Below are 21,691 nucleotides of genomic sequence, written 5' to 3' on the forward strand. Positions count from 1 at the left end.
TTGTGAACCGTGTTCCTCGTCTTCAGGCAAACACAAGAAGCCAACACATAAAAGATTCCCCCGCCCTCGGGAGCGCAGTGCCATTTCACGCTGGCTCAAAACCTCTAATATCGGCCACATCCCCGACTGTACGCAGTGGATCGACCTGAGGTCAGGTGAGACGGACAGCAGCGGCGGAAGTTCTCATCCTCCAACTTCAGCGGCTACGAACACCACGCAGCCGCAGAAGAAGCACTGACCATAACTGACCGTTATTGACAGGTTCTTTGGAGCATTTCAACTTGTCAGATGATATTGGTGGTGCCACCTGGTTCACTCTCCACGGACGTCACATTTTAATTCCAGCATTTTGAGTGATTACCGTAATTTCTTGTGTATAATACACAACATTATGAACGCAAATCAAAATTAGGCAGGAGGTGGGGACGTATTATACAGGAGTGCACGTTTTCAGAAATTTTATTCAATTAAAAAAAAATCTATAAGGAATAAAGAAATTAAAAATTGCTTAATAGGTGGTAACTAGGGCGGTGACAACAGCATATTCTTTTCATTGTTTTAACTCTTGAGTATATATCCTTTAATATCTTATATGTTTTTATGTAGACTGATGTTGATCTCGGTTGATTAACTGTGTCTAACTGTGTCGGATATATACTAGAGAGTCAGAAGAATGAAAAGAATATGCTGTTATCACAGCCCTAGTGATAGCTGTTTATATTTTAATTTTCATGTTTTCTTTTTTAATTTTCAATAAAAGTGTTTTTATTAGCCTATATGCAGGAGTTATTATTACACAAAAGAAAATATTGTAAATGAATTATCTAATACAGGATTACCGAAACTAAGTAGAATTATTGATTAAATTTGCAAGCCTTTCTGCAGTCCAACCATATTTGGTACATATAAACTTCAGTCTATGTTTGACTTGCCCATCAAGTTTCAATTATGAATATCCAACATACGTTTTTTATTGCCGTTTAGTGCAACTCTACATTGCAAACGACGGATTTGGCCTCTGATGGCCCTCTTCAGTTCAGGAATAGTCTGGAGATTGTTTTGATAGAAACTATCTTTGCGATCATTTCACAAATTAAAATCTGAGGGGTCCTATCCGGTAAATATGAAGCTCATTTCGACACACATGTGATTGCTATTGAGTAGGGCTAGGACAACAGCATATTCTTTTCATTGTTTTGACTCTCGAGTGTGTATCTGTTGATATCTTATATGATTTTATATGCAGTGATGTGGTTCTCGGTTGATTAACTGTGTCGTACTGTGTCGGATATATACTCGAGAGTCAAAACAACGATAAAAATATTCTGTTGTCCTAGCCCTACTAATGAGACGATTACCAGTGTCTCTACATATTTTTTAACAATGTTAAAATAAAGACTGATGGAGGTTTATGATTGAAACTTGGTTGACAAGTCAAACATAGATTGAAATTTATTTTTACTAAATATGATTTGATTGCAAAAAGAATTGTGAATTTTATTAACGATTCGTTGAATGGCAAGTTTTTAGGGTCGTCATACACCATCTTGGAGAAATCCTCTCAAATAAGTTGGGCTGCTGATGGTCATGAAATGCGGAACATAAAATCACCAAGTATTGATTTTATGTTCTTCCAGATCTGTTACTTTCAATTTTGGTCTAACATCCCCGGGAAAGGTATGAACCAGCACTTCTTTTATATTTAATGAATTATTACATTAAATATACAGGGTGTCCAAAAAGTCACTAAAGGGTTTGGAACTTAAATAGATTCTTTATTTTTGATCATATCTTTCTGTACTTTTAAGGCAATCTAACTAAGACATTGGGAAATTAAAAAAAAACCCCAAAAAACAAAAAAAAAGTGAAGCATGCATGGTCCACCGTGAGTGCACAGTGAACGAGGCACAAAAAAAATTGACTGAGTTCAGCACCCCGTCAAATCCTGGTGAAAATGAACAAACGGTGCAGTTTTAGGCCTTACCATATGTAAATTTGAGTTCTGCACCATGCAAAAAAAAAAGAAATTACTAAGTTCATCATTTGCTTCCCACCCCCACCCCCACATTTAGCCCCAAAATTCACCAAGACCTTAACCTATTTAAATTGGAGTTCAGCACCATTCAAAACTGCTAAATAGACATACACAGAAAATTTTGTACAAATATGCAGGGTGATCCCCCTCTCCAAAAAACGGGCCCAGACTTTAATTAGGTCCCGTTTCTTAGTGTTTTGTCCGAATGAAATGAAACTTTGGTCATAACTAGTTTATTATATTCAAAACATCACATCAAAACACTAGGGTCTTTGGCCTTTTTTTCTCCATTGACTGTAAAATGCTCAGAAAACAATTGAATGCCCTCTGTTTTTTTTGGGGTCACCCTGTAGTAAAATAGTCCTAAAATTGGAGTGTTTTTGTTAGCCCTAAAAGAACACCTGGAGCACACCCAAGAGTTATCGCGAAGTATAGACAAACAAAATTATATAGAAATCAGTTAGTTACAACTTTTCAGAAAGTTTTATAAAGATCCAAGGCATCATTTTTTTTTAATAAGCACAAAAGTGTCAATTTTAGCCATTTTAACCCAAAAGGCACCCCTAGGGAGGCAACCTAAGTTTTTCCGGAAAATTCGTTCTGTTACTTTTTTTTACTCATATCATGTTTAATGTTTGTGCAAAAATTTTGTTAAATTCCAAGGCATAGATATTGAGAAAAGTGCGGACAGACAAACAGATGAACAGACAAGGGTGAATTTACAGGTTCACCCGCTTTTTGTCGGGGAACCAAAAATGCAAAATTCAAACAATCTTTATTTATGAAAAATAATGTCTTTTAAATGTTGCCCATTTTCAGCTTCGCATATTTGTGCTCTTTCCAAAACATTATTCATGACAGATTGCAGAATCTCTGGATTGCAATTTAACTCCCTTATTTTGTTCCTGATGTTTTCATTTAATTCTTGCACAATTTAATTATTGCAGTCTATTCAAGTTCCAAACCTTTCAGTAACTTTTTGGTCAGTCAGTATATGCTACTCATGAGGCGATCAACAAAGTGTCCCCAGATATCATTGAACGGCAATAACTGTTGAAGTGAAGAGCAAGTTAAAGCTTAACTTTTTTTTTTATTAAATATGGTTGGATTACAGAAAATTTGTTTAAAATTACGGTGATATATATGTACTGTTACACACTTTTACACATGTGTTAACTCGGGACCCAACACGTTGACTACTCCATCACAAATGAGGCAAGAACAAGGAAAAGTAAAGAAATTCAACTTGTTGTTTCAGGCTTTAAGGAGAGACCTTTATTCCTCCTTCTCTCGCCATGCTTGACTTCTCGTTATAGTTGTGATGTGACCCACGTCTCTTACATGATCGTGATCTCTAATGTAATCGTGTTCCTCGGTCTGCACACATGTTCTTTTTATAATCATTCTCTTTTTTGCCTTGTCCTGACGTCATCTCGCACATGGCTTGGTCATGTGCAGTGTTATAGATATTTTTTTTTTTTTTTTTTTAAAGGATTTAACAAGAGAAATGTGAAAAATGAAAACAATTTTCATATGCTCGTGTGCATATAGAAGCATGATATTTTATATACGTCTGCACTTTTTTTTTTTTTTTTTACTAATTACTAGTGTTGGGACGATTAATCGAAATTGGAATCAGGAATTGGAAAAATTGGAGCTTTTGAGGGTATCGGTATCGGAATAGGAAAATTTGTAATTATTTTCCGATGCCAAAACTGATTCTTTTAATTCTTTTTTTTTTTTTAAATTTGATTTTGTTTAAAACAAAATCTTCCACTATTGGTAGTAATTGTAATAGTAAAACTAAAAATTTATAGTTTGTTTTTACATTTGTGAAACTATATGCTCATTTGACTTGTTTTTACATTTGTGAAACTATATGCTCATTTGACATGTTTTTTGCGGTAATCGGGAAAAAAGTAACAATTCTATAGTTAAATATTTAGAGATTTATAAAGAATCGGAATTGGAATTGGAGATTTAATATGGCATCGATAATTGTATCGGAATCGGTGGAAAATATTGGAATCGCCCCGTCACTACCAACTAGAAGTATACTTGATAAATTAACATTTTTTTTAATTTATTACATTATTGAATCTTAGTCTGCCAGTTCAATAACAAATGCTAGCTATAATGGGAAATGGGTTGAAAAATGTAAAAATTTCATATCAATCAAACGAAAATAAATGGTGAAGTAATACATTTACATTTATTACCAGGAATGTTAAGAATTGTTTTGAAATTGAAATTAGAGGAATTATATAATAGCTGAATATATCCACTTCATTTATTTTCTATAATAGTGCGAAGAAATTTTTTTAGATTTTAATGGAATCTATGATAAACCTTTGCAGAATAAATTTGTTCATAGCGATGACTTTAGTGCAAGGTCATATCGTATGCAATGATGTAATGTGCCTAAAGATGGAATACTGCTGCTACATCTGGAGGGGGCACTCTTTCCTATCTTGGTAAAGTACAAAACCAACTATGAAATGTAGTGGATGGATGATACTCTCTTTTTCTCCCCACAACCTCTTTATCACAGAAGAAACATTACTAGTCACTCTCTACTCCATCGTTATTTCTATGGAAAGTGTTCGACTGAGCTCCAATCTTTGGTTCCTCTTTGTAAGAGACTCACTACAAGAATTTGTTTTTGTATCACAATGAAAAAACGATTTTCATTTAATCATTTATGCACCTAGCTCAGGTGGAATTTCCATAGACAACACTTTTTTTTGCAAGGGCTTTCCATCGGTGGAATGCATTGTTGAAGGACTGCCTTCCTGCCGATTGCAACTTTGCAAAATAAATTTGTTCATAGGGATGGCTGTAGTGCAGGGTTATACTCTTTCCTATCTGGGCAAAGTACGAAATCAACTATGAAATCTAGTGGTGGGATGATAATCTCTTTTCTTTACTACAAAACTTTTATCACAGAAGAAACATTACTAGTCACTCTCTACTCTATTGTTATTTCTATGGAAAGTGCTGGACTGAATAATAATCTTTGTTTCCTCTTTGTAAGAGACTCACTGCAAGACTTCCTCTTGAAGAAGAAGTTGGAGAAGATAGCCCTCACTCAGTCAAAGGACCTATTACTGCCTCCTATATCGCCGGTTTCAAATATTTATTATTAAGTAATTATTTAAGTAATTATTTATTAATTATTTATTTAAGTAATTGAATATTATTATTAAGTAATATCCAGAAACTAAAGCTTCTTTCTTAGAACTGCACGCCTGTGGAATTGTCTTCCGTTTTCCTGCTTTCCGGCTGACTACAATATGGTTTTGTTCAAGTCTAAAGTAAATAAGTTCTTGATGAGCCGTTCCATATAAGTTATTAAATTTACCAAATTTTCATTACTAATTATTACTATATTGACCAACTTCTACTGTACACTCTTTAACCCTTATCCTTGAGTGGCCTCTGGGCCTTGATAATGTGGTGATGCCTTTGTAAAAAAAAAAAAAAAAAAAAAAAAAGTAACATAGCGCAGATGCATGGATGTAAATGCATGCAAAGAGACGTCACTGGTGGTGGAAAAAAGGACTATAAATAAGAGAAAGAGAACAATTTCGTGAGAGACAAGATAACGTTTGAGATCTCGTGAGAGACGAGATCACGTTCGAGATCTCGTGAGAAAGGTGGAGAAAGCTCTAGATCACATGGGTGACGTCACTCCTGTACCGCAGAGAGAATGAGGAAATACATGTTGTTGCTACAAAGAACAAGCGAGTTGGAGTTGTTTCCTATTCTTTGTCTTGGTCTCCTTTGTAACTGAAACTGCACACAACGTGTGTTGGTCCGTGGAAAATGTTACGTCAATTCACTTTGCGTCGTTTCGGCATTAAAGTAATAACTTCGGATGACATTTTTTGTTAACAATAGATAATGAATAATTAATAGATTAATGAATAATTGCTGTTTCATGTCGTCTGACCAGAGACCAAATAAGAAATTAACGATTGACGTGACTAAAATCAGCGCTACGTTCTTAGAAATGGTTGAGAATCAAAATTGTATTTTTTCACTCCTTTTCCTGATTGAGTTGAGAGCTCATCAATTTAATCATTAGTCATTAGTGAATGCTGCAAAGCTATGGATACTCATGGCATTTGATAGTGGCCACACCTCGTGTTAATCTCACCTTTGCATCTAATCCTGCTGTTGTGTAGTCTGTATTCATCATTTCATTATTCAGGCTACTATTCTCATCTTGGATGTTATTTTCACAATGTTTCAACTCATGTAACCTCCAATATTCTTCAAAAATATCTTGATCAAAATTTGTTCAACATCTGCTTAAAATTCTCTATGTAGTTAGACAAACAACTTCTTTAAAATCTTGATCATCTTTCTATTTGTTATGGGGTGAGCTGATCTACCCATTTTAGGAATAATGGACTTATCCAGAAACTAAAATTATAGTTACATCTAAACATCGGTGTAGCGATTTGTAGCCGTCATGTCCGTCAAAATCATGATGTGTCCATCTATAACTTACTTTTGCCAAACTCCGGAATCTCTATGGAATTTTGAACTGAACTCATTATTAAATCCATGGGAATAAATGCTTCATTCCATCAGTCATGGCCTGTTAGGAAGGAGAAATTCTTCTAGACTGAGACAATTTTTTTTTTTCCAAATTCAGAGTATCCTCTTTTTGGGAAACTGTATTTTCTCCACATTAAAATCTGACCTTACGTCTAAATCTTCCCTTGTAGGGAGGCAAGTAAATAAGGACCAGTTAGAAGTCTTAATTAATTTTTTATTTTATTCTTAGTATTTATCGTCTATAGGGAGGATAGAACCTCCAACCTCCAAACTGGTTCTACCAGATCAAGCTGTCTGAAGATATTGGCTTCCTGAAACGAACATTAATGTTTTTTTTGCTTTTCTATTTCTTTTTGCGGAAGTTAATTATGTTCTGCAAATCCCCCCCCCCCAAAAAAAACAACCCACCTTTTCCTTCTTCCCATTTCCCCTTCCTCTTTCTATCTCCCCTACTTCCTGACTGGTTTCCTAACTTAAAATGTACCAAACATTAATACTGTAATCCTTTTCCTTCTCCCATTGCAAAACTCATTCATGTTTTGCAGGGCAGGGAAGAAAACCGATAAAATCCACTATAAAATAACAAAAACAAAACAACAAACTAGTGATGGAAGATAAAACCCTTCTACAAAATAAACGGACGCAACATAAATACTAATTCCCAAATAACTGAATTCGGCATTAAAAACACCCAAAAGAGTTGATATGCCGTAAAACAACCAAACCAAACTCTACAATTCAATATGTGAAGATACAAAAAGCTTGAAGCATAAAGACTGTTTCCAAAATAACTGGATTCGACATTAAATAACCCCAAAAGGTTTGATATGCCATAAAACAAAAGAATCAAACCGAACCAACCTCCAGAAGAGTGTCATGTGAAGCATTGTACCTAACGCCCTTTTCCATCGCACCACATGTTTAAATAATCTCAATAATACAAATTATCAATCCGCATCTAAAAAAAAAATTCTGAAACTGAACCTATATGTTGCTCATAATTCATAGCTTCCATATTCAAGTGTTTTGTTAAACCCTCTGAAAAGCTATGAATATTTCATATTCTAGGTTTTACATTTTTATAGCCACAAGGTCAGAATCTTTCTTCCCACACACGAAGTCGCCATTTTGTGTTGTGTCGTTGTGGCTAATACATGGATGCCATAAGAAAGCGAGAAGGGTAACAGTTAGAATAACAATTGGATTTATGCACGTATACGTTTATTCGCAGATAAACAAGACAAAAATAGAAAGGGGTTACAGAATGCATAAACGAAAAGAACAGCAGACATTAATACGAAAGAAGAAATACAAAGACAAACACAAAAAGGGGTTACAGAAATATGTAATGTCGTACATGTAATGCACAAACGAAAAGAACAATAAACATTAATACGAAAGAAGAAATACATTACTGCTCCAAATACAACGGGATAGAAAATTGTGTTTTAATTAAAGTAAATGTTACTTATTCTATGTAGTATGTGTCTGGGAGTCTCTGCAACTGCTACTAGAAGATGTAATTGAGATACTAAGCTTGCTAAGATTTAGGAAAGTATGCACCTCAAAAGATCTTATGAAACGTACATATGTTTTGAAGGACAAACCAGAAAGAGAAGATCTAATTCTAATTTTTGCCTCTGTGTGGAAGGAGATTTTACATTCTTACGTAGAAGAGTGCATTCTCCAATGACCAGAATAAGTTCAAGGGAGATATCTTCGATATAAATCTAAGGGAGATAATTTTGCAACCAACTCTTCATTATGATTTTTAAAGGTTATTTTCACTGTGAGAAAATGTTTTATTGGAATATAATATGAAAATGTTGGGGAAGAGAAAAGGGGAACTTTTGGATTAATACATTTTTGTAAAAATACAACTAAATGTTTTTTTTTAATTATTTAATTTTAAAATGATTTGTGCAATACAAGAATGCAAGTATGTATGGAAATAACGCTTTTTATGTTATGAAAGGCCCTAATATTATAATGAATTCAAACATTTTGGATGAAACGTAGTTTGGATCATTTCTATAAATATTAGAAATCATGTAAATAATATTTAATCTAAATTTTAACTTTTATTACTGGTCGAAAGCTTTAAAAAAAGGAAGGTTTAAAAGAAAAGAAAAAGAACAATTTCAAAAGTATCTACCTGAACTGGGATTTGAACCTGAATCCTTTGGTTTCATGTGCCTAATAATCAACATGCGTGTACAACAAATGAAGAATATATATAAAATTATAAGTCATATATATTGATGTAAATATATACGCATTCTATAATTGTATGTGCCTGTTTTTGAACAAATAAATAGTCGATTGTGGAGAAATTGAATAAATGAGTCGTTTGTTGGTTTTCATTATGAGTTTAAAATGTTTCAAAATTGAATTAAATCCTTTTATGTTTTTCAGAAATACCCTCCTCATATTTTGACACTGCTGATTATGTTAGGTCGAACGCAAGAAAGTATTCGTTAGTTATTGATCTGTCTGTCAATCTATCTATTTATCTATATATGTATTATCGATATATCTATCGATCTAGTTATCTGTCTATTTCTGCATCTATCCATCTCGATCTATCTATCTAGCTGGAGAGATAAACAAGATGTTTATGAAGAATGTTGATAAAGACCTGTCAAAATATGACAAAGCTAGATCATAGACAAGTTTACCGGAAGCATCTGCTCAGCTGACAAGATCTACATGTGAGTTACGTGGATCGCGTTAGCTGGAGATCATTGGAGTTGGAATATTTTATGCGGCTAATTAAACCATAATCCATGTCATAAGATTCTGCAATGTGTATCCCTTGTCAAGAACCATATGCAGTTAAACATATACTGATGGACTGTCACAATCTCCAACAAAACAAAAGAAAATTTTATTGACCCCCAACGTGATTCGAACATGCAACCTTCTGATCTAGAGACAGACGCAATATCAGTGGACGTTTATTTACCAAAAGTTACGCATGTATACCAGAGATATGTATGAACCTCTCCCCTCCAACAATAAAGCCAACTAATTATTGGATTACTGGAAGAATTCCGAATATGGAATCTTCTGATATGAATGTCAGCAGAAATAGCATTTCACTCACCGCCATGTCAAGCCAAATAACCTAAAAAGAAAATGAAGACAGGGAAAACAAATCATTCAAACAAAAGAAAATTTAACAGAATCCAACGTGATTCGAGCATATAACTATCTGATCTGGATGCAGACGTGCAACCATAGTACCACGAAACCACTTACAATTTGACTAACGTCAAGGGCCTGTTTGAAAATACGAACTCAACGAATATCTTAAACTTTGTTTAAAAAATAAAACTTTTCAAGAAAATTTAACTTAAAAGCTTTTCTCCACATCCATGGATGCAAGATACGGATTCTTCTTTCCATGGTATTTCTTCTGTTGCAATATTTTTTTTTATATTATTAGAAAGTATGATTAAAGAAAATTGAAAATTTCTATTTATAGACACTGGCGATAGGAACTAATCAAATGGAGCCACGTTCTGCTAACAACGAATCAGAAACCGGAATTGCTCCATAAAAATATTTGGTCTTTTAGAATTCCTGCAAATAATTTTTTGTGTCCACACGAGAAAGATCTTTGCTTTATGCCTGCAAAATTTTAAAAAAGGGTAAAATATCCAAGTCCTTCACCGGACTATCCATTCATGTGAAATCTTTTTATCATTTTTCTTTTTCCTCCTATTCCTCTTACCTCACCCTTTTTTTAACCAAGTAAGATCTGTCACTTACTTGTAGTTTCATTAAATACATTTACATGCAAAATCCGATCCTGCATTTTGCTAATTCCTGCCCTCTGATGAGAAGGAGAGTATTTATTCGAAACTCCGCGGATTAAGGACTATCCACTTATCTTGTGCTCCCTTTTTAAAATTAAATATGTTTTTAACTCTTTTTCAAGATGTCTTTTAACATGTTTTATTAATCATTTGTTCATATATATATATATGTATATATATGTATATATATATATCTATATATCTATCTATCTATCTATCTATCTATCTATCTATCTATCTTTCTCTCTATATATATGTACATATATATATGTATGTATGCGAATGAACCCTATTTCGGTGTCAATGGCCAACTAGCACCGTGTGTGTTTGTGTGTATGTATGTGTGTGTTGGGGTGGAGAGGGCTCCCGTAAGCTGTAGTGAAAGCAATATGTATATATATATGTATATAGATATGCATATATATATGTTTATATATATGTATATATTTATATATATATATGTATATATACATTTATATATATATATATGTATGTATATATATATATATATATATGCATATATACATTTATATATATGTATATATATGCATATATGTATATATATGTATATATATAAATGCATGTATATATATATATATATATATATGTGTATATACATCTATATATATATGCATACTGTTGTTCTTGGCGTTCGGGCTGGGATCACAGTGTAGTATCTGTTCCGGCAGATGCTGCACTTAAGATAATTTGTACCAGTCAATGGAGGGGAAACCCTCTATACTGGGACAATTATTATTTTTGGTAACCAGAGTGCCCCCTTTTTGCCTACTTTAAGGGGAGCTGGTTTTTACCTCACATTAAAAACGGCCTTGTGCCTAATTTGCTCAGTGGGGGAGCAAATAAACACCATCTATATATATATGCATATATATGCATATATATGCATTTATATATGTATATATATGTATATATACATTTCTATATATAGGTATATATATGTATATATATACATTTATATATATATATAGGTATATATATACATTTATATATATGTATATATACATATATATATAAATGTATATATATGTATATATATGTACATATGCGATTAAAAAATAAAAATAAAAATAATTACTAAAAAAGTTTATATATTTTTATTATAAGGGGGTGAAAAAAAAAACATAAAATATATTTGAAAATTGTATCGATTCTTTGCTTCCATACCTAAACTGAGAAATGCGGGTGCCAACTTCCGGTATGTTTGAAAGGTAGTGTCTCTTTTTATGCACCATTACCTATTTTATTCGTTTGTGATTTGATTTGTCTAGCCTGTGATCATCTCAATACCTGTTTCACCCGCAGCCTTCAACATTTCTGCAACAACGCCTGATGATCTTCCAATCTTATCTTTCTTCATCTTGCTCACAGCTTTCCATGCCATTTCTTTCTTAAGTTTGATAGCTGGACCAGATACTGCTTTAACAACCGTTCTTATTAAAAAGAAGAATATGATGGCGTTTAACACCAAATAAAAAGAAAGAAGAGAAAGATAGACTTCTGCTGTTACATCACTACTACGACTACTCTTACAAATTGACATGACTACTGAGCTTATTACTTACAACGCCAGCAGCTGTTTACAATTGATTCAAACATTATTTCCCCTTTCTGCTACACAATTAACTTGGGATGAACGGATGAACATGAACACACTGATTATTGACTTCATTAAATTATTTAATTCTGAAAATAATTTTTTTACAAGGTTACCTGTTGGCTTGCTCTATTTCATTTTATGCTTGTCAGAAAAAAAAAACAGAATTACATTTCTTGTTTATTGGTCGTCGCAGCGGTTCTTTAGTGCTAGCCGACTCGTTTGAAAACATCGCCGTCCCCCAACATTGTGTGCCATTGATTTCTTCTCTTTCTTTATCTCTTCTGCCTGTATTGATGGCTGTCGCAGGGGCGCGCATAGGTTTACAAGTATAAAATTAAAATAAAATCGGACAGAAAAAATACAAACTCTGACACATTCTCTAAGATCAGTTGCACTCTAGGTGTGTGCGTGACACCATCGACCTTATACACGCAAAGGTCAACATTCTATTAAGGCTGAGTTCATCAGTTGAAGTCAACTCATCTCGATCTCCTACAGCTCTCTTAATCTGGTCCAAGCACCGATCTGCTTTCCCCTGTGCCCAACTGGCAAACTGTTGTCAACTGTCGCAAACCCAAGACTGCCTGCAAATTGTTCCTAACGGTCAAACCTCACGGCTACTCCTAAAACTAACTCAAAAATACCAATATATAGCACAATTTTTGTTTCCGCTATTGCCACAACTTGATTAACCATCCTATCTGAGCGTTTGTGTTCTTTTGTGAATAACTTTCTATCTATTGTTCTACCGATAAAACTATTTTCCCTTTTTTGTCATACTATTTTTTCTCTTTCTCCTCTACTTCTTAACCCTGGAGGAGGGGGCGTTACTATCACAGGAAGATTGGATACCGAGTGACTTGTTAAGATTACTACCGTCCTTACTCTGTGGTTTGTTTTGTCCTTACACTGTGAGATTTTTCTTCTTTCTTGCTTCGTTTCTTTTCCTTGCAAGGGAGTGGAGTCAACAATCAATAAAGGGACAATGGGAAGCTACTAAAGCAGGTAAGTGCTCTTTGACTAGAATTATAATGCAAATATTTGAATTTCAATTCGTGTTTCAATCAGAGGATGACTATCTATTGCTGAGATATATGTTGGTAAAAAAAGAAGAGGTTTTAAAGATGGGGTCACAAAGGGGTCAAAAGATCGCGTTTGCTAAATCATGAAAACTGAAAGCAGATGAAGCCGTCGGACATGAAGTCAAACATGAATAACGGAGAAAGTCGCAGTTGAGACAATCAATCCAGCAGAAGATGGATCATGTTTGGTGGATTTTGATTTGGTTAAAGAAATATCTTATTCTTCTAAGAACATTTTTTGAATTAATATAAAACATGTATGCTGTCAACATTTTAACGAATTAGCCTCGGTCCTTGGAGGAAAGCCACACATGCATGAAGGACGCTGGCAGCCTAGAATTAGGTGTGATTTTAAATTAATTGTAATGTAATGAGTAAATTACTACATAGATTAATCTCAATGATGCTCTTATGCTTATGTCGTTTTTATCTACATACTTTTACAAAGCAAGAGTTGCTCAATCTCTATATGCATTTCTGATTTAGAATTGAGTAAATCCAGTGGAAAAAGTAAGGAGAAATCCAAAATGAAAAAATTCCAATATCCATATAATTATAATACTCTGTGGACCTTGCTTGAATCTTGTTTTTGACGATCGGACAATTCTATCTTTTAAAAAAGGATGACAAGTTAATATATATATATATATATATATGTATATATATATATATGTATATATATATGTATATATATACATATATATATATGTATATATATATGTATATATATACATATATATATATATATGTATATATATATATGTATATATATATATGTATATATATATATATATTGAGTAGACCCCCAACATACGAGCTACCCGAGTTACAAGAAATTCGAGATACGAGATGGCTTCAGTTTATATATATATTTTAGATTAGATCTTCAATATAATAGTCGATCACGAATTATCTCTATAATAATAAAGAAGTAATTTGCAAGATTAAAATATCATATTTGATATTACAATCGGGCAACACAGGGCTGCTAATATGTATGTATGTATGTATGTATGTATGTATGTATGTATGCATGTATGTATGTATGTATTGAAGTATATATTTTTGCATATTTTGTAGCATTAAAAGAAAGAAACATGAGAAGATTACTCAAACCTACACACGTCTCCACTACGCCTTTCCCCACGCCTCAACATCTGTAGCCTCTAACCTACATATATAGCTTCTAACCCACATCTGATGAGAAAAATGTACTACAAGTACACCTGGTGGCTGTTGTCCAATTTAGAAAATATGACAAGCAACAAACACCACCAGAAATTGTTTGTTCTTACTTCCATTTTCAGGGTTTCATATTTGTGTTTCTGTTTTGGTTTTTGGCACGTTTTTTTTTTATCTGCATACTTTTACAAAATTCTTCCAATAAAATAAAAACCACAATAATTATTAAGCACGTCTTTTGCATTTAATTTTTTCGTGTGTGTGTGTGTGTGTGTGTGTGTGTGTGTGTGTGTGTGTGTGTGTGTGTGTGTAAGGAAATGCGTTTTTTTCTTTGGCATTCAGAATTTTTTTAGTTTTTAGATTTTCTGTTCTTTTCTAGATAAACTAAATTTACACAAGTACTCTATCTTCGTTTTTTTTTTCTTTTTTCATTTACATATTTTAACAGATTAAACACAATATAACGACAATTATTGATGAAGAGTAGAGCATATAACAATAGCTAATAACAATGGAATCATCTGAATTTTTAGTAAATTTATCGCTGAAGATCTTCTTTACGTATCCATCGGGACGCACTTTGCTTTTTTTTGTTTTTTAATTCAAATATTATCCAGACACATGCATGATTTTTTTACAAGGGAATCACCACTGGAAGCCACTCGAGGATAAAGGTTAATGAGTGTAAGGTGGCCACTGAGACAACAGCTTAGTGATCCTTTTTGGTGGCAATTGCGTAGGATCTGATTATTTAAAGGGGTGGGGCAGTAAGAACTTGTTTACATTGGACTCGAAGACAGGCATGTTGTAGTCGGCTGGGAGTTCCACAGGCGGACAGTTCTGGAGAAGAAGCTTTGTTCATGGAATTTGCGTCAATTTATATCTCTGCTGTGGGGAAGAGCTTGCAGGGAGGAGAAAAAGCCATCGCCTACTAGGTTTCAAAGCTGGTTTTGAAATCTGTCAAGGCAGAATAGGGTGCTCCAATCAGCTCCTCTCGAGACGTAACAACAGTACTTTATTTTAGGATGCATTTGGCTCTTATACAGGTAGAGAATTGCATTAGTAGTGAGATACCTTCTGGAGTGGTAGAATGATGCAAGCATGTTTCCAGTAACCTTAGCAACACATTTAGTGTGAGTCTTCTATTTTAGGTCAGGAGTGAAGGTCAGTTCCAGAAGCTTGTTGAAGCAGTGTGCGTGTTTCAGATGAGTCATTCATATCAATTGTGGCTAAGTGAAGATCAGAATGTTGGTGGTTTAAAATTAACCAGCCACCTTTTACCCTATTACGCCACATGCTCAAGGTCGGAGGAGAAAGAGACAGAAAGATCTTGGTTGTTGCTGGTCTTTGAAGTATTGTCATAAATGGTAGTATTGTCTGCATATATGTCCACAAATGAACTTAGAATGTGATTGAGGAATCATTGATGAAGATAAGAAGAGAGTTGGACCCAGGATGGATTCTTGACACACTAGCATTGATACTTTGAGCTTTAGACTTTCGCGAATCGGCGGCTACTTGTATAAACCTATCGATGAGGAAAGATTCGATCATATTGAAGACATTTTCAGATATTCCACAGATATTCTTGTAAAGGAGACCATTATGCCAAACCCTATCAAATGCCTTTGCTATGCCAAAAGCTATTGCTCCAGATAAGGAACTTTCATCGATAGATTCACTGATCTTATGTGAAATTACAGTCAATGCATCAGATGTAGAGCTCACAGGAGAGAAACCATAGTCAATGTCACAGAGGAGGTTGTTTTTGCTGAGGTCGTTGATAATTTCTCTACTTAGCATGGATTCAAGTATCTTACTCATGATGTGCAGAAGGCTAATTAGTCTGTACTAAGATGCAGAAAACCAGTCTAAAGTATTTTAAAATACTGAGCAAATTAATGAGGTTTTCCAAGTTGTTGGGAAACATTTCTTCTTTAGGGATCGATTGAACAGCTTTGCAAAAAAGGGTGCTAGTTCCAATTGCAGCTTTTTGAGTACTGTGAATGGAATATTGTTAGGACCAGTTGCTTTGTTAGCATCAAAGTTTTTGATGAATGTGGTGATATCTCAAACAGATATGTGAATGTCACTCAGATGATTTTCATTTTCTTTTTTTATGAAATTCGGACGGTAAATGGTTCTAATTGCATAGGGTTGAGTTCTTGTCAAAGTCAGATGCTGACAAAATCACCTCAGACCCATTAATGATGGTCGGGATAAAGGAAATTCATCTGTTTAAGATCCTGTTCGTTATACACCAAAACACATAGGAGTCAAGCCTCTGTTGTTCTATTTTGGACTTGATAGACTAAGCATATGATTCTCCTGTGTTTTTTATAATCATTTTGCAATGATTGTTAGCAGTCCTAAAAGCAACTTTATATTCCAAACATCTTTAATTTTATTTAAAGCAATTGTAGTAGTGGTTTCTACGAGCCGTGGTGACAGAACATTCGGAGGTGTATCATGATTGGATGTTTGGCTTCTGTTAGAATATCTTGGAGGGTATGTAGTTGTTTATGCCGATGGTATAAGTCGGGTGCTGTAATGGATGTATTCTTTTAAAACCTATTGAGTGCTGTAATGGACGTATTCTTTTTAAACCTAAATCGGGTGCTGTAATAGATGTGTTCTTTTTAAATCTATTGGGTGCTGTAATGGATGTATTCTTTTTAAACCTATTGGGTGATTGTCGTGGGGGAATCACCCTCCAAATGGACTGTTCTATCCATTATATAAACCATAGACCTTTTGATCTCGGGTGTGCATTAAACACCAGAGCTCCCGGAGTCTTTATCGTCACGTTGGTTTGTTATTTTTCCTGCGATTGTTTTACATATTATTATTATTATTGTTATTGCCGTGTTAAATTTGTTTTATTTGTTAAAGTTGTTATTTTCCTGCTGTTATTTTTGAACGGGACTTTTACCTTATTTTTTTTAAATTTTTTTTTCCCCTCTCTAACCCGTCGGCCATGGCGTCCGCCAGCAATGTGCCGTCGGAAGAGGACAAAAGTGGCGAACAAAAGAATGGGTGGGCAAAACCACCCAAAGTTAAAATAGACGTTAACAACCTTTTAACGGAAGCAAGGAAATGTTTGCAATATGTTACAGAGACAGGAGTTACGTTAGAAGCACCACGGCTACAGGAATTTGCCAAGAAAACGATCTCACTTTTTGTGGTAGATCGCAAGACCAAAAAATTGATCAGGTCAACAAAGGAAACTGTAACTAAATTACTAGCAACGGCAGGAATGCGTGCGGATCGTGTAACGAAATGCAGAGGCTACAATACCTGGGCCGCCCTGTTTAAAACAGAAGAAGAATGCGTCGCACTAACTAAAAAAGAAATCATTACACAAGAATACATTTTAAGAATGGAGTACCTAGGACGGAGGAGAACGACTGTTTCCATTTTCGAAGTGCCAGGAGCGGTCCCAGGTGAATATCTAGCTGCCTACCTCCTGAAATTCGGTGATATTACTGGTATAGAGGTGGACCAGTACAACGGAGTCTGGTCCTTCGACATCCTTTTAAATAAAGAAGCTTTCCTCGAAATACCCTACTTCCTGGAAGCGGGAGCTGAAAAACTCCCCATTGTGGTCACAGGGAGGAGACCGACCTGCTGGATTTGTAGTGAAGTAGGTCACTTAACCTACACTTGTCCGAAAAAGACCAAAACCAATGTGACAAACACAACAAACCCTAAAGAGGTGATTGTTGGGCACCTCGAACCTGAGGCTAGAACGCCAACTACAAGCAAAAAAATTGAAGTGATTAAAGAAATCACAACAGAAGAATTCGAAAAAAAATTCAACTCTGAGATGGAATCGCCTAAAAAGAGAGAATGGACGCTGGTACCGTTTTCAAAATCGCCTCGTAAAACGTACGCGGATAAACTGACCAAAGAGCAGATATTAGACATTAGGACCAGTAAAGACCCGGGGGGCAACAAGTTTAAGGCCCTGCTAAAAATAAAGGACTCGCTTGATGAAAAGCGCAAGCAAAGCGAGAAGAAAAAAGAAAAAGAAAAAGAAAAAATATTAGATTTCCCCGAATCTCTCTTCCCCGAAAAGCCTGCCCCCCCTCCTCCAAAAGATAAAAGATCACCCCGTAAAGCGCCACCCCTCTCTCCCGCAAACGTACCAAAAAGAGACCCAAAGTGGACAACCCTAGGCTCCCCATCCAAAAAGACCCCTAAACCGTCCCCTAAACCGTCTCCATTCTGCTCCCCAAACAATACACCCCAAAACTCCCCTCCCGCTTCCCCTATGAAAATTGACATGCCCCCTCCTCCATCACCTCGCCCTTCTACTTCTGAAAAGAAAAGACAAAGAAGTCACTCCGTGGAAAAGGACCAGAAAAAGAAAAGACCCCCTTTTTTTCAGGGCAAAGACGTGTGTAAGATCACGGCTAATATAGAGACCATATCCAAAAATCACGTTAGAAAAGACTACCGAAACCTCTACGCGGTGAAGCAGATAAGCAAACTGGACATTACAAACCCAGAAAATTTCCCTAATGCCAAAAGACTTTTAACTGTGGTCAGAAGTCGTGAAGAGGCCAAAGGAGTTTGGACTATGCTGGAGGAAGCAAACTCTGCTTTTAATATCATTCCTCCAGCAGCCTTTTTTTAGCGACTCCGACATATTTAAAATGGAGAAACTATGTGTTGGACGGGTCCCCATAAAAATCCACCCATCACTTTATAGAGCGATTAAGTTAACATTTCCTCTAGACATCGGTGGTCTGTCCCCTGATGGGGCCATCACTAATGAGATGACCTCAGGATCATTGGGGACAGCTGTCGGTGTCTTGGCACCGTCCATGTTTGTTAAGGATACCCAACCCTAGATAGATCACAATGGCTTTAAGGTTAGCTACTTTGAATGTCCGAGGGTTGAGGGACGCCTCTCGTAAACTTCGAGTTGCACGCGACCTTCAACGCCTCGGGGTGGATATATGCTGTGTACAGGAAACGCACTTCATTCCCAGTGATTATCAGGGTGTGCTGCTTAGAGACTTTCAGCTCTATTCAGCACATTTTGATTCCCACTCGAGGGGTGTTTCCTGGCTAGTTAGACGCACTCTTGATGCTTCGTGTGACCCAGTCTATGCTGATCCAGAGGGAAGAGTGCACGTGCTGGATGTTACCGTAAAGGATGTGGCATTTCGATTTATTGGGGTTTATGCTCCCAATAGCCATGGCGAGAGGGTTTCCTTTTTTCGGGGGATTGAGCCCTTCATGAATTCGTCTCGGCGGATAGTTTTAGCGGGAGACTGGAACGCGGTCCTGGATCCCGATTTAGATCGCGGGGGTAATACTTCAAGGGCTACTAACCAGAACCAGGATGTTAAGGCGTTTCGAGACTTTATTGACAAGTTTGATCTTGTCGATAAATTTCGAAACGAAAAGCCCGGGGATGTAGTTTGGACTTGGACAGGTAGACGCGGCTCCGATCCGGTGCAACTTTCGAGTTACATCGATCGGTTCTTAGTTAAGAGAGTCGACTTAGGGCTTTTAGACTGTCCAAGTTTTCATAACATAGTTTATTCGGACCATAGGTTAGTCCGGGTTCGGGTAAACTTAGATAGCGTTAAACCTAGGATGGCTAGTTACTGGAAGTTCAACACGTCGTTGTTCGACGTGAAGGGCTTCCGGGAACAGCTTTTACTAACAATACAGAGGGAATTGACGGGAGCCATTATCGGGAATAAGTGGTGGGGAAAACTTAAACAAGTAATTAGGTCCTTCGCTGCTGATTTTAGTCATCGACTCAATCTTAGTTCTAGAGCAGCGAAAGCGGCACTAGATGATAGATTAAAAAGGGCGGTGGAGGAGGGGGATAGTGATAGTTATACTTTAATTAAGGCTGAACTGGACTCCCTGGATAACAGGAAGGACCAGGGTCTAGTAGTTAGGGCTAGGTTAAAAAGAGTGCCGAACGAGGCAACAAACATGGCCGCGTCAATGCGTGCGGAGGAGCGTCGACGTGCGACTGATCGACACATCGCCAGTGTCACATTGCCGGACGGACGAACCGTAACATCAAATGATGGAATCCTGGAGGGTTTTCGAGCTCATTTGCAGGAGCTTTTTACCATGGAGCCCGGTCTGGAGATTGAACAGTTTGACACGTATTTAGCTGACTTTTCTCGCCTTGAAGCGACCGAAGCAGCTACGTGTGAAGGTAGCATAAAAGAGGAAGAAGTCCTTGAGGCTCTGAAACAAGTCGGGCTAGACAGAACCCCTGGGATTGATGGTCTGCCTTACGAGGTGTACTTGAGGCTGTCGCCCATTTTTATTCCTTTGCTGGCCACACTCTTCAACTCCTGGTTTAGGAACGGGTCTATACCTCAGTACTTTACCAGGGGAATCATTAAATTGCTTCGCAAAGATAAAAATGGAGGGGATGGGATTAGCAATTTCCGGCCCTTAACGATGTTAAACACAGAGTTAAAGATTTTGGCCAAGATCTTAGCAAATCGTCTGCAGGTTGTTTTACATCGTCTCATAAGTCCCGAACAGACGTGTTCTGTTAAGGGCCGGACGATTCAAGATAATTTGCACGCGATACGCTTGATCATAGAGAAAGTCGACACAGAAGCCGCGCTGATCAATTTAGATCAGTCCAAAGCATTTGATAGGGTGGACCATCGTTACCTAGGGGCTGTTCTTTGCTCGGCTGGGTTTGGACCCCAGTTTCGCTCATGGATTCGCCTCTTGTATGCTAACCCCGGTGCTATGGTGGAGGTGAATGGAGTGAGATTGAAGCCCTTCAGGTTAACAAGATCTATCCGTCAAGGTTGTCCGTTATCACCCATGCTGTATGTCATCGCGCTTGAGCCCTTTTTGCGCCAGGTTAGGGTGAATCCGGTCCTTCGCGGGATTACTTTGCCAGGTGGTTCTACCCCAGTAAAGTATACCGCCTATGCCGACGACGTGACTGTGCTTGTAACGAGCAATGCCGAGATTAGAGTCGTCGACATGGAAACAAGACGGTATGCACAGGTAACAGGGGCCATAATCAACCACGTTAAGTCTATTGGCTTACGTGTTGGTGCCTGGAGGGGAACGCCCCTTCAGGGACCCTTTGGCTAGACTGATGGGCCCTGCAAGCTACTCGGCGTCTGGTTTGGCCCCGACCTCCAGCTGGAGAAAAATTGGTCGGAAGTGTTGAAAGCGGTCAAGACCACAACTCATTTGTGGTCTTTGAGAAATCTAACTTTAAAGGGTCGGGCGGAGGTATGCAATACTCATATCTACCCCCTGATCCTATACCGTCTATCAGTGCTTCCACTCCCGAAGTCCTCACTACTTGAACTAGTGCATGCTCTTTTCGCGTTCTTATGGCGCGGAAAGCAAGCCATGGTTGCTCGGGAGA

At 36.6% G+C, this 21,691-nt stretch overlaps 1 protein-coding gene across 1 annotated transcript in view; it reads left to right on the top strand.

Moving 5' to 3' along the window:
* LOC145242525 (protocadherin-19-like) overlaps positions 1-717 on the top strand; it is a 291,299-nt gene extending 290,582 nt beyond the window's left edge. Inside the window, exon 4 of the mRNA XM_080105597.1 lies at positions 1-717. This exon is cut by the window's left edge and continues 19 nt beyond it. Within this exon, the coding sequence (XP_079961723.1) occupies positions 1-238 (238 nt within the window). The 3' untranslated portion in view covers positions 239-717.
* The last annotated feature ends 20,974 nt before the right edge of the window (positions 718-21,691 follow it).

Source organism: Euprymna scolopes, chromosome 21 (assembly GCF_053919585.1).
Source record: "Euprymna scolopes isolate OS-2025 chromosome 21, ASM5391958v1, whole genome shotgun sequence".
Classification (NCBI taxonomy): Eukaryota; Metazoa; Mollusca; class Cephalopoda; order Sepiida; family Sepiolidae; genus Euprymna; species Euprymna scolopes.